This window comes from Lissotriton vulgaris, unplaced genomic scaffold (genome assembly GCF_964263255.1).
Source record: "Lissotriton vulgaris unplaced genomic scaffold, aLisVul1.2 SCAFFOLD_2727, whole genome shotgun sequence".
NCBI classification, from domain to species: Eukaryota; Metazoa; Chordata; class Amphibia; order Caudata; family Salamandridae; genus Lissotriton; species Lissotriton vulgaris.
The window spans coordinates 238,186-252,792 of NW_028240770.1; the positions used below are offsets into that span (position 1 = coordinate 238,186).

General features: G+C 44.9%; 2 protein-coding genes across 2 annotated transcripts in view; both read left to right on the top strand.

The window, feature by feature from the left end:
* The window catches only part of LOC147672879 (uncharacterized), a 69,510-nt gene extending 55,370 nt beyond the window's left edge, over positions 1-14,140 (top strand). The window contains exon 2 of the mRNA XM_086947955.1: positions 9,322-14,140. Within this exon, the coding sequence (XP_086804081.1) occupies positions 10,033-11,901 (1,869 nt within the window). The 5' untranslated portion in view covers positions 9,322-10,032 and the 3' untranslated portion in view covers positions 11,902-14,140. The remainder of the gene's footprint in view (positions 1-9,321) is intronic.
* Positions 11,905-14,140, top strand: LOC147672880 (uncharacterized; the record flags this gene model as incomplete). The annotated part of the gene is made up of 1 exon (XM_086947954.1): positions 11,905-14,140. A coding segment is annotated over one exon (690 nt), but the record flags the coding sequence as incomplete, so codon positions are not given.
* Positions 14,141-14,607: the final 467 nt, after the last annotated feature.

Here is a 14,607-nt window from a genome sequence, read left to right on the forward strand (position 1 = left end):
CTTGCCTTAACCTTTCCGTGTCCTCGGACACTTGTCTTTAAACGTGCACTTGAAGTATTTGCTAAAGAGATTTGGTTGTGCTTAGTACCCTGTCCTCATAAAGAGTACAGGGCTGTTGTGATTCTTAATAAATATACTGTTTATTTTCATAACACTTGTGTGGTGTCCTTTCACTGGGTGTTCAAGGGGTACATGTGTGGTAAACAGCTGGCTTAACGCGCCCTCTCGAGTCTTTAGCCTTAGACTGCTCGTATCCACGCTACTAGGATAGCTGGTCTATAGGTTGACTTACAACCAAACACCATAAGGGTCGTTGGAACGATACATAGCGGTCGCTAGAATAGCGAACGTTGCATATCGGGCCAACTTCTCACAAATATTATAAGTGTAAACCCACTCATAGGTGTCGACGTTTCGATCCCTATTGCTCAACTAGATAAATGGGATCATCATCAGGACTTTTATATTGAACAAAACATGCCTGAATGAGATAAAGCCTCACTAAAGGCATTGCATCCGGCATTGACCGAGCAGCCCCAGGAGAGATGCGTCTTCACTTAGACTTGCGTCTGAAACGCCACACTGTTGGCAATCCACATGTACGGCCACCGTTGCCTACACTAATAGAGCTACTCCCCGATCTCATTTTGAGTGGAGTAAGTGCTGCCATTATATGCAGTTGGAAACGGACCTCGAATTGCATCCGCATTTTTATAAAAAGCAATTTCTTCTGGACCCCCATAAAGACCTCCCTGACGTTTAATTACGTGCACCACCGCTGCATTCTGAAGAGAAGGACACCTCCCTTGTGAGGATTTTCACCTTGATTTACTGAGGCTTTATCTCATTCAGGCATGTTTTGTTCATTATAAAAGTCCTGATGATGATCCCATTTATCTAGTTGAGCAATATGGATCGAAACGTCGACACCTATGAGTGGGTTTACACTTATAATATTGTTAAATGAGATTGTGTACACTCCACTCCAGGCGACACTGTTATTAATCTTTGATTTGTTCACAGTGCCCTGTCCTTGCTCTCTTCCTTTGCCTGAAAGACACCCCTTTCACCCTAATTCTATCTTTCCTTTCCCTCTTTTTTGTACGGCACAGGCTTGTGTCATGCTATCTCGTTTGTATTGAAAGATTGGACATTGCCTCCAGAAAATAAACTCCTTTCCCGGCTGGGTTTGGAAATCGCAACTCGTATAGTTTTCCATTGTGTTCCTATACTGTATTGTTTTGATTCATAAATAAGCTAAGGACCCTTGTTCTTTATAACTCAAAGCAGTGAGAGGCCCACAAACCACAAGATCCTTCAAGCCCAGCTAGCCACACTGGACACCATGTAGACCAAATACCTGATTTAGTTTTCAGCGTATGCTTTATTCCATCACAAATGTGACAGGTATCCTGCCCACCCCATTAAAATGCATTACATCCATTGGCAATTATAATAAGGCAGACCGGCTATGTGTCACATTTTGATTAGGCCTTGGTGTAGTTCGCTGAGTTTTACTCCGCGGAACTCCACGAAGCGCCAGGAAAACTCTCCTGTACTCCGCTGACTTCCGCTTGTGGCAGAGTTTGTTAAGCTGCGCTGCTCGCACTGATTTTTAGTGCCAGGAGTTTGTCCCACACTGTAAAATCAGCATGAACAGCACTATGCTTCGTGCCAGAGGGCGGGGCTACTTTCTGCCTCTCTAATTGACATTATAATCGAGTGGCAGCTTCATCCATGAGAATGACAGTTCTACACTCAAGTGGTCGCGACCTGCTGTGACCTCCCGCAATGAGAACTGTTACCAGCAGGAGGTCTAGCACGTTATATTTTCTCACAAACGCTCGTCACCTTACCGTTGGCGAACCACTTGAGGAAAAAAACTCCATTCTGCATCACGAGCTTCGCCGGCAGAGTGGAATTCTTCACCAACTCCTAGTTGAGAGACAATAATCTGTTGGATAAACTCTAAACTAGGCCCTAAGTCTGCAATAAGTGTTGTAGAAGAAGTGAGATTCATGGCCTTGTGACTATCAGGCCATTATCTGACTTCTTATAAACCCCACAGAGTGAATGCGCAGCTAGCGGGCAGTAGGGGGGCCGCAGGACAATAAATTAGGTCAACTTGAATATGAGAAATATGGAAAGGTAGAAATGTCGCATCACCTGTGGATAACTGACACCTCCTCCCGCTCTGCCAAATGCCCATCCGGTCACAAATGGCATCCTGGGCTCCAAACAGACAACATCATGGCAGATGCCATGTAATGGTGGAAAAGGGAGAAAAAGAGTAATATGCACACATCTGATGCAGGGTTATGTCAGGTAAATTAGTGGTTGTGATGGATTCTCTATAAGTACTAAATGGCTGATATCGTTGAATATTAAATTATATGAATCAGTGTTTATTTGCCTTATCTGCGCTTATAATGTTTAGTATGGGCCTTACAGTAAACCCCTCGCTCTGTTTTACACAAAACCCCCCGAAGGAGCTGCATCTTACAGAACTTTATCTACTTTAGAAAAAACGAATAACTTGCTTTTTAAAGTTGTCTTTCAGGGCCAGAACCGGGTGCTGTAAGCTGCCCTAGCTTCAGGGAGATGGACAGATGTTATGGCGATAGGAAACGCCCCTCAAACCACAATAATGTTCCAATCTTCCAGGTTAGAAGAAACCATAAATGGTTGATCCAAGGGAGCTGTTGAAAGTATCAAAGGTGACTTATGAACAGCGAGGTAAAGACAGGAGTTGGTATTTGAGATGATCTTAAGTCAATAGGAAAGAAATGAGAAGTGTGTGAATGGAGTTACTTTCGTTGTATACTTCGTAAAGAGTTACTGGAACTGTTGCAGCCCCGCCTGAGCCATCTCTTTTTCTAAACTCTATTGTTGTTTAAATGAAATCTTGGGGGGAGGAGCCAAGCACGGTACCAAGATGGCCGCGTGATTGCGTAGCTCCGTAGGACCCGCTCCTCCTTTCGTCTATCCTGCTCTGCATCCTGACACCTGAGAGCGAATTTCGGCAGGGGAACGGAAGAACTGCTCCCTGGCGTAATTTCAGATTGAAACGGCAAATTCTACCCCCCGGTCATGATTTGAAGATTTGGGCCTTAATGTCGTCGGAGCCACGGGCTGCGGTGAGGGCGATGCCTGTGCGCTAATGCAACAACAGCGGCTGTGACGACCGGAAGTTCCAGCCTGGCACGGAGGTCAGCACCAACAGTTGTTTCTTGCCGAGGGGTTGTGGTGAGCTGGGAAGACCTACTCAGTGTGACTATTGCCGTGTAAGGCCTATTGGCACGGGAGAGGTGTGAAGTGTTGCTCGAGGTGCGAAGTCTCGTGACACGGGGAAGGAAGCGGAGGCCATTTATTGTCAACCTTCATGGTGTCAAAAGCGGAGACTGAAAAGGCCCCCTCTAGAACCGGGAGAGGGCTGAAAAATGTCCAAACGAATAAGCTGGACAGGTATACACAGCCCAAAGGTGGAACAGAGACACTCCCCTTCGCTCGGAGGCGATTCCCCAGGTGAAGGGACAGAACCCACACTGAAAGCCGTCAAGTGGCAATAAATAAGGTTGAATCCTCGATGGTGGCGAAAATGGACTCTTTGGATAACAAGTTGGACACGGTGAAGCTTGAGTTCAATTTGCTACGGGCAGACCATGCCGAAATGAGTCGCTCGATATGAAGACGTCTAGCCTGGTGAATGATGTGGCGGAGATGCAAAGGGAAGTTCGGGCCTTACAGGCGGCGCGAGAGGAGACCCGTCGCAGGCTGGATGACTATGAAGGGCGCAATCGGCGCAACACCGTCCGTATTCTTGGAATACTGGAAAAGGTGGAAGGTCGTACACCCAAGCCGTGCAGAGACTACGACAGAACTTTCTCCCGGTTAAGAGGAGGCTTAGGGACAAAGGATTGAGATATTCTATGCTTTTTCAGGCAAAGCTGCGGGTTGAAAAGGACGGGAAGGCCTGGTTCTTTGATAACCCTGAGGTGGTGTCGGACTGGTTAGACACTGTAATGGCGGACAGAGAAGAAGAGCGGCGCCAGGAGGCAGAAGTTGAGCGACAGGAGCAGGAATAAAAGACCTTAGTAACGGGGACTGATCGGATCATTTGACATTGGTAGGGGGGGTATTAAGTGTACGTAAGAAATGCCAACATTGAATATCTCTCGGGTGGGAATCATCTGGGAGGAGGGGTGAGGGCTAGGCGGTGGGCACCTCCTCTTCCTACTTTTAGCTATTGCTGTTGAGTGGGGCGACAGGAACTCTGCAAGTTGGGTTTGGGCGTTGTCCTTATGCAGGGGTGCAGGGTGGAGGGGGGGGGGGGGGATTTCCGGGAGGGTGGGGGGTTGTTTTCTAGGCATGTTAAGTTTCAGTTTCGGTTTGACTCGCATTGGAGATTGAGTCTGCATTACGATTGTGGTGGTGGTGGGTAAATGTCTTGCATTGATCGGGGAAACGAGTGCTGAGCTGGAATGTCAATGGGTTGGCGGACAAGCTCAAGAGGGGTATGGTTAGCCAGCTGATTAGGCGCCACTCCCCGGATGTTGCGCTGTTGCAGGAGACGCACTTGGTGGGTAATCCTTGCATGGGCCTGCATAGAGGGAGCTATAAACTGGTCGCTCACGCTGGTTTTACAACAGGCTCTAGGGGGTTGGCATTTTGGTGAAGAATTCCTTTCCTCTTGAGATTCAGGCCACATGGTCCGATCAGAGGTGCAGATATGTAAGGGGTCTCCGGGAAGGTCAGGGGAAAGGCGGTCACCTTACTTTCCATATATGTGCCCCCGGGCCTCCAATCTGATACCTTCAAGGATTTGACTGCTGTGTTTCTGACCTTGCCGCTTGGCCTCCTTGTGTTGGGAGGGGATTTCAACTCAGTGGTAGAGGGTAGTATGGATCGCTCTCCCCCAAGGGTCCTCCCTCCGCTGCAGAAATGGCTGCCTGATTTTATGGAATCGTTGGGTCTAGTAGATTGTTGGAGAGCACACAATCCAGCTCTGAAAAGCGTCACGCATGTCTCTGCGGCACACAACACTATGTCCAGGTTGGATCACATACTGCTGCCATGTCGGACACCATTAGGGAAGCTCGACACTTGGGAAGGGGCGTCTCCGATCACTCCCCCGTCTGGTTGCGGGTTGAAGTGGGGCAGCCTGCCATCGGCAGAGTCGCACCCATTAATGCTTGGCACTTAAAAATCTGGTAATTAGGAAAGAGATACATAAGGTCTCGGAGCAGTATTTCCAAAATAATGTTGGCACTGTTGACTCGGCACAATCTTTATGGGAGGCCTATAAGGTGGTTCTTCGGGGGGATGTCCTGTCTTTAATCGCAGGGAAAAAGAAACAGCACCTAGCCGATGTTAATAGAGTGGAAGCTGAAGTTATAGCTTTGGAGAAGCGAGTGGCTGAGGCAGCATCGGTGGAGGATCGCCACCAGTTGAGACTTAAGCAGGATGAATATAACGGCATTTCTAGGGAGTGTGCGGTTTCGCAGCATAATGATGTTCAGAGCAGGGTATATGAACATGGAGACAGGGCTTGTAAGCTTATTGCTTGGTTGGAGCGTGGTGAGCGTGCCTCTCGGTTGGTGCCAGAGTTGGAGGGTTTTGGACCCGATAGCATTACTGATCCTCAGGATATTGCAGACTATTTTTCTTCATACTATCAGGGTGTTTACTCTTCCACCAACGAATTTACGGAAGCTGAGCATGCGGACATGATTAGGGATATCGTTATGCCCCGATTATCTGATGAGCATCGGCAGTATATTGACTCTCCCATTACAAATGATGAGATAGTGCAGGCAATCAAGAGCATAAACTCTGGGAAGGCGACAGGTCCTAACGGGGTGCCGATTGAGTTGTATAAGTTGAATGCCCAGAAAATTGCTCCGCATATTCGAGCAATGTTCCTGGAGAGTAAGGAGATAGGGCAACTTCCATACGACCATAGGATAGCGAATGTCGTGGTAATACACAAAGTGGGTAAGCCCCGGACATCTCCCTCCACCTATAGGCCCATTTCACTCCTTAATGCCGAACCTAAGATTCTGGCCACGGTGCTAGCTATTAGGCTTGTTAAGGTAATCACTACGCTGGTGTACCCGGATCAGTCGGGCTTCATGCTGCGTCGAAACACCGCTTTAAATCTTAGGAGACTTCACGGAGTCCTGGGTCGGTCCCGTGATCTGCTGCAGCCGGCTGTGTTGGTGTCCCTAGATGCCACCATGGCTTTTGAACGGGTAGAGTGGGCTTACTTGTTTTCGGTATTGGCGAAGTTGGGCTTCGGCCCTGATTTCATTGGGTGGGTTTGATTGTTGTATGTGGCCCCTTTGGCCAGAGTGGTCGTTAACAATTGCAAATCGGTGGATTTTGAACTGGAAAGGGGCCCGAGACAGGGGTGCCCGCTTTCCCCTCTCCTCTTTGCGTTAGCTTTGGAACCTTTAGCGGCTTGGGTCAGGTGGGACCGATCGATTTGTGGACTGCGGTGGTCGCTGGAATGGGAGGATAAAATCTCGCTTTATGCAGACGACATCCTCCTGTATCTTACCATGCCTAGAGCTTCTTTGATCGTCTTTCTGGATATATTGGCGGCGTTCGGTAAATATTCGGGATTTGCCATTAACTTGGCGAAATCGGTGATGTTGGTGTTGTCGGGCGATCCACCAGTGATTCCGCAAAACTGTCCCTTACAGATTGAAATGGTAGGATTCAAATACCTCGGCATTTATATTGCATTGGACCCTAAGAGGCGCTATGCTGAGAACTTGTTGCCACCACTAGTTCGGCTCCTCAGGTATGTGGAAAGATGGCAGATGCTACCATTGTCGCTTCTGGGTAGAGCAGTCTTATTCAAAATGATGGCCTTGCCGCGTTTTCTTTACGTGCTTCAAAATGCTATGGACCTGGTGCCCAGTAAATATTTCAGAGAAATAGAGGCCCTTCAGAGATTGCTTCTTTGGGATGGTAGGCCCCGTATAGCGTTTACTAAGCTCACTTTCTCATGGTCTGATGGAGGAATTGGGCTCCCAGATGTCAAGAAATATTATTGGGCTTCACATCTGGCGGCGATCAATCAGATGGTCTACGGCATACCCGTTGATCCGGGGTATGCTATGGATCGCAGCCAGCCGCCGGGTGGAGACATCCTTAGGGCTCTGTATGCTAAGTCCGGGCAGTTTGCACTTGCCGGGCCTACGGCGCACACGGTGCAGGTCTGGCATTCTGCCACTAGGAGCCTGGGTTGGGATGGGAAGTTGACTTTGGCTACCCCCCTATTTAGCTCAGCGAAACTGGGGAGTTTGTGGACCACTAAAGGGTTCGATAGGTGGGAACTCATAGGGATCAGCCAGATTAAGGATATTTGGGGGCGCGGAGGTGTACAGACCTTCGAGGCCCTCCGACTAAAATACCAGCTTCATCAAAACTAATATTTCCGTTACATGCAGGTTAGGCATGCCCTCCTTGCCCATATATCTCAGGATGAAGATCTCCCGTAGGCCTCCCCTCTGGAGCACCGAGTGTTAGACGGCCACATCCCGAGAAAACGATCTCCTTGATTTATAGGAAATTGATCAACAACATGGACGATCCGTTGGGGAGTGTTAGAGCAGCGTGGGGAGCAGATGGGCTAGAAATGGATGATGAAGACTGGATTGAAGCGGTGTCTTCCCCCAGAGTGGTGGCGATTTAGATGAGGCTCAGATTGGTACAGTTGAAGATTCTCCACAGGTCATACGTCACTGGGCCGGGTCTGGTACGCATGGGATGGGTAACGAGTGGTGATTGTAAGAGAGGCTGTGGTGAGGGGGCTACATTTATGCACATCCTGTGGCACTGTGAGAATGTCCTGAGGTATTGGCGAGCCATACATACTGTCATGGAGGAAGTATTGGGGTGTGAGATACAACCGGAAGCCCGGAGATGCCTCTTAAACATCTGGGAGCCCACATATTTGAATCAATATTTGAAACAATGGGTCTTGTTAGCATGTATGATTGCGAAGCGTATTATTGCACAACTTTGGGGAGCCAGTCTGTCGCCTCAGCGTACCAAATGGACCCAGGATCTGGACTGGTGTATGTTTCGAGAGAGTGCAGTTTATATTGCTAAGGGTTGCCCCGAAAAGTGTGGTATGGTCTGGGGGGCCCGGAATGCTTCCTGTGATATTTGTACTCCCCCGGCCAGACGACGAGACTTGTACACTCATGATTCCCCTTGATCCCAAGAACTTATTTTATTTTGTAATTCTATCCTGAATGTGAGACGACCCACACTTTGTATTGAAATGTATGATCATGTACTCCCAATGCGATTTTCTTCTGTTTGTTAATAATAAAAAGATATATATAAAAAAAAATGAAATCTTGACCATATGCATCTATCTTAAGCAAAACCTTAAGCACTTGGGTGCTCCGTGAGTGCTGTTACTTTGCTAAGTTACTCTGTGAACACTGTTAAATCACCTTGTTTTCAAACATTAATAAGATGTCACCTGATCACCAGAACTTTTAGTTAAATATCTGTGTATGATGAAATATTCCCTACTAAGTTACAAAGGCAGTAAAGAAGAAGGGGGCGATTTAGTAAGATTTTTTGTCGTGTTTGCGTCACAAAAGTGGCACAAAACAGTGCAAAATCTTTTTTTCCTAATTTTCTTTCCAGCAAATAACGTAAAAGTAATGTGAAGCATCGTATAGCACTGCTTCACGTTACTTTGCACCATGGGGGCCTGCCAATGGTGGGGCATGGGGGTTCCCATGCAACCACCCATTATTTCTCATGCTAAACCCAATTTATCAAATACAGTAGATTTGGTTTAGCGTGAGAAAACGGCACCCTTTTAAACTAGGCGCTTGGAAGGAGAGATGCTTTTATTTCTGCTTCCTTGTCTGACTTTGCATGCGTGCTGCACTGTGCAACACGCATGCAAAATTAGAAAAGGTTTCCCTCGTGTCGAGTCATAGTATTTTGTACAAGAAGGGTGTCCTTCCTGTACAAAACCTATGCTGGGCTCACACACACACACCCTAGTGCGCTGGTGCTAAGGTGTGTGCATGGTGCAGGGCTGCTGTAATCAGTGCTGGCTCAAGGGAAAGGGAAGGAGAGAGCCATATCTTTGAAAATATGGTGCTCTCCTGCTCCCTCCCTGTCGTGCAACGCAGCACAGCCTCGCAGGGGGAGGCCTGCGCTGCATTGCGTGGAGATTTGGTAAATCTCCCCAGAAATGTATTTTACAACCAGTTACTTATTGTGCGTTCTCATTCCATTTTGTTTCAATTTAGTAATTTTAAATATCTTTACATCCAACAGAAAACAAGCCTTGAATGTATGAATTGACCATCAATATTGAAGCGAATGCTGTAAATCTTCAATAATAGCAGAAATAATGAGCTACAGTATTCAGGAAAACATTAGTGCAGTCGGCGACAGAGGAACCTGCACACAAACAGACAGATCCCGCATGAAGCATCAAGGGCGGTTCAGTGATTGCAAGGGGCTGAGCTGTGCGCCTCCACGCAACGAGATGAAGAAATGATCTTAGGAAAATTAAGGCAATAACAACCTGCCTTCTGTATAAACAAGTGTTAAATACTAACTTTGATCATGGGATCGGTATGATGTGATTACCGCAGTGCTCTATTTTCTAAAATAAAGACAAGCCATCATTCCGTGCTCTAGGTGAATAGTAACTCTTTCTGGCCAAACCACAGTAACAAGCGAAAAGCACAACAGAGTGGAGCCAGACAAATGACGGGTAATGGAAAGAGGAGTTCTTCTATCTACAATACAACAGACTGTCCAAATTTGCACCGGCCAGAAAGAAGATACATCTTTTACCGCAATCGTGCATAGCCATATTCCAATCTAAAGGCACAATTGCCTACAAAGACACATTCTATGTATTAGGAGTGTGGAAAATATTTGGTGGCTATTGCATTTTATTGTTAAAACAGAAATAAAACGTGCTAAATACTGCACACATATAAAGTGTGTGAGAATAACACAAGTGCTTTAACAGCCATGTTGGCCCACCAGGAAATACAGTCATGGGATGTAGACAAATATATACCCGACCCGCAGAGACTAACCAAGAAAGAAGAATCATACACATGCAGCAAGAGCTTTAGTTTGTCATCACTACTCAAGCTTCATCAGCACACGAACACAGGACAAAAACCAGTCAAGTGCAATGAATGTGTAAAGTGCTTTAGTCAGTTATCACACCTTCAAAGACATAATCAAACACACACAGGGGAAAAGTCATTTAAATGCAGTGAATATGTGAAGAGCTTTAGTCGAATATCAAAGCTACAAAGTCATCAGCGAACACACACGGGGGAGAAACCCCATCATTGTAGTGAATGTGACCGTAGTTTTAGTTACTCTTCAGCATTAAGGATTCATCAGCGAACACACACAGGAGAAAAACCATTCAACTGCAGTGAATGTGGGAAGAGCTTTAGTCACTTATCAAGCCTCCAAACACATCAGCGAACACACACAGGGGAAAAACCCTATCATTGTAGTGAATGTGTCAGGAGTTTTCACAGCTCTTCAGCACTAAGGTATCATCAGCGAACTCACACAGGGGAGAAACCCTATCATTGTAGTGAATGTGACAGTAGTTTTCACGGCTCTTCAGCACTAAGGTATCATCAGCGAACTCACACAGAAAAAAAAACATTAAAGGGCAGTGAATGTCCGAAGAGCTTTAGCCGATTATCACATCTACAAAGTCATCAGCGAACACACACAGGGGAAAAACCCTATCCTTGTAGTGAATGTGACTGTAGTTTTCGCAGCTCTTCAGCATTAAGGATTCATCAGCGAACTCACACAGGAGAAAAACCATTCAAGTGCAATGAATGTCTAAAGAGCTTTAGTCAGTTATCAGGACTACAAAGTCATCAGAGAACACACACAGGGGAAAAACCATTCAACTGCAGTGAATGTGGGAAGAGCTTTAGTTACTTATCAAGCCTCCAAATTCATCAGCGAACACACACAGGAGAAAAACCATTCAAGTGCAGTGAATGTGGGAAGAGCTTTAGTCTCTTATCAAACCTCCAAACACATCAGCGAACACACACAGGGGAAAAACCCTATCCTTGTAGTGAATGTGACTGTAGTTTTTGCAGCTCTTCAGCATTAAGGATTCATCAGCGAACTCACACAGGAGAAAAACCATTCAAGTGCAATGAATGTGTCAAGAGCTTTAGTCAATTATCAATGCTACAAAAACATCAGCGATCACACACAGGGGAAAAACCATTCAACTGCAGTGAATGTGGGAAGAGCTTTAGTCAGTTATCAGGACTACAAAGACATCAGCGAACACACACAGGAGAGAAACCCTATCCTTGCAGTGAATGTGACTGTAGTTTTTGCAGCTCTTCAGCATTAAGGATTCATCAGCGAACTCACACAGGAGAAAAACCATTCAAGTGCAATGAATGTGTCAAGAGCTTTAGTCAATTATCAAGGCTACAAAAACATCAGCGATCACACACAGGGGAAAAACCATTCAACTGCAGTGAATGTGGGAAGAGCTTTAGTCGATTATCAGTGCTACAAAGTCATCAGAGAACACACACAGGGGAAAAACCATTCAACTGCAGTGAATGTGGGAAGAGCTTTAGTCACTTATCAAGCCTCCAAACACATCAGCGAACACACACAGGGGAAAAACCCTATCATTGTAGTGAATGTGTCAGGAGTTTTCACAGCTCTTCAGCACTAAGGTATCATCAGCGAACTCACACAGGGGAGAAACCCTATCATTGTAGTGAATGTGACAGTAGTTTTCACAGCTCTTCAGCACTAAGGTATCATCAGCGAACTCACACAGAAAAAAAAACATTAAAGGGCAGTGAATGTCCGAAGAGCTAAAGCCGATTATCACATCTACAAAGTCATCAGCGAACACACACAGGGGAAAAACCCTATCCTTGTAGTGAATGTGACTGTAGTTTTCGCAGCTCTTCAGCATTAAGGATTCATCAGCGAACTCACACAGGAGAAAAACCATTCAAGTGCAATGAATGTCTAAAGAGCTTTAGTCAGTTATCAGGACTACAAAGTCATCAGAGAACACACACAGGGGGAAAACCATTCAACTGCAGTGAATGTGGGAAGAGCTTTAGTTACTTATCAAACCTCCAAATTCATCAGCGAACACACACAGGAGAAAAACCATTCAAGTGCAGTGAATGTGGGAAGAGCTTTAGTCTCTTATCAAACCTCCAAACACATCAGCGAACACACACAGGGGAAAAACCCTATCCTTGTAGTGAATGTGACTGTAGTTTTTGCAGCTCTTCAGCATTAAGGATTCATCAGCGAACTCACACAGGAGAAAAACCATTAAAGTGCAATGAATGTGTCAAGAGCTTTAGTCAATTATCAAGGCTACAAAGACATCAGCGAACACACACAGGAGAAAAACCATTCAAGTGCTGTGAATGTACAAAGTGCTTTAGTCAGTTATCCCACCTTCAAAGACATCAGCAAACACACACGGGGAAAAACTATTCAACAGCAGTGAATGTGGGAAGAACTTTAGTCATTTATCAAACCTCCTAACACATCAGCGAACACAGAGACTCCGGAAAGAACTTAAAAAACATCAAAAATAATATTGACCTATCTGAGGACATAGACAAGAGCAGAACAGTGCAGTTATTGTGAGAGGAATGAATTACGGAAAAAGATTTTAATTCAAATTATGTGGGACATTGAAATGCCAGATGATAGAACACCGGACTAGCAGTAAAGAAGGAAAACAGATAACAGTATTTGCAGAATTATAAAAGTTTGTTTTCAGTGATTGTTCACTTCCGTACACATAGCAAAGCGACATGATGTACCAGGATACACAGTGGGAGGCAAGCACAATGTGGACTAAAAGAAAAGAAAAATTGTTGATTTTCATTTGGTGAAGAAGAGATACAAAGAAAACCATACAATCATACCTGATCACACTATCTGTAAAAGCAACACTGAACAATACTGGGACTAACAACGATATTTTCAGCTAACATGTCGGATTAATGATAAAACCTATAAACCAAACACACCCAGAGTTGACATGTTGTCAGGGCTCTGGAGATGAGAAACTTAATTGGTAAAATGTAGGTATTACTATTAACAAATGCCACTGCAGGATATGTGATGAACTAAAGCGAAGCACAAGTGTTCAAGAAATAACCTATTTTTAGATATAAAAGAGCATATACCTTGTTTTTTAGTATCATTTACTGCATCTTTAACACTCTGATATCGGTTGATGGATCAGCTCGTGCCTCAGGCCTTATAACTGAAGGAATCAAAATATTATTACATTACCATAAAGCTATGGGGCTATTCTTACCAATTAGCCCCTTCCCAATTACCAATTATCAATAATCAATCAGATGGCAGTGGAGAAGGATCAATCATTTATTCTTCAAAAGAGCTCTGGCCAGAGGAGCCTCTCTCTCATCCTCACCCCTCTGGGTGCGCTGAGAAGACTGCCAGCATACAGTTGATACAATGCATTTATACAGTTTGAGTCACTAGCAAGATCACCTTTCATGGAAGAACAAGTTGTCAGCATATGATACAGTAAGTCCATGTAGGGCACAATTGATTACAGCTAGCAGGGCCTGCACTATTCCTGAGACAGGTCAGAAAGGGAACTCCATTAGCTATATCAGGACCTGAGAGTACGAGAACAGAGTCTGCAAGAATGTGTGTCTCAGCAAGCCAAAGCCAGATGGCCTTGGATTCTCAAGTTAAAGGAAAGACAGTTCACTTTTAAGCTGCTCTCAGTAATTCAAACTCCAAGAGGGAGGGGGACTATGCCATGAGTGAAGTTACAGAACAAGTGTCTGCATCAGAGGTTTTCCTGCCATTAACAAGCCTCTATCAATATACAGAAATGTTCATATTGGGAACCTAACAAAAGGAAAGCAATGTAGCATAACAGGTCCCTTACTGAGGGGACAAGAGTATCATAAGAGTTTCCACATTACAGGAACAATTCTGTACACCTAAAGCTTGCACATTTCAAAGATAGCTCAGTGGGTTGCAGCACATGAAAAACAAGCAGGAACTTCATATTGGTTAGACACATTGAGCCAATACTAAATATATATATCAGAGAAAGAAATGAATGAGTACATATTGCTAACACATATATTGGATATATTACGCCAATACCATCTATATAGGATTTTATATCATATCAGACCGCCCTTTTGATGTGATGTAGCCAATATTCAAAAACTAATCCTAGAACACTCTCTTATTTGAAAGTGCCACTAAAACTAAGAACCTGACATTCCATTATATGCAGAGGGGGAGATCACCACTACCTTGCACTATACCATCCTTCATTTAATTGATCATGTTTCTGAAAGCCAGAGAGATGGCATAAGAAAAATTCAAATTGAGGCCTAAGGCCTAGGTCAATTTATACTAGTGGATTACATATATGAAATGATATGTTCTGCATTATTATATACAGATATTCAGATACATTTTCTAATAATGACATTTTCACATTATATAGGTCTAATGAATTCTACTGACTGCACATATTATTACACAAATGTA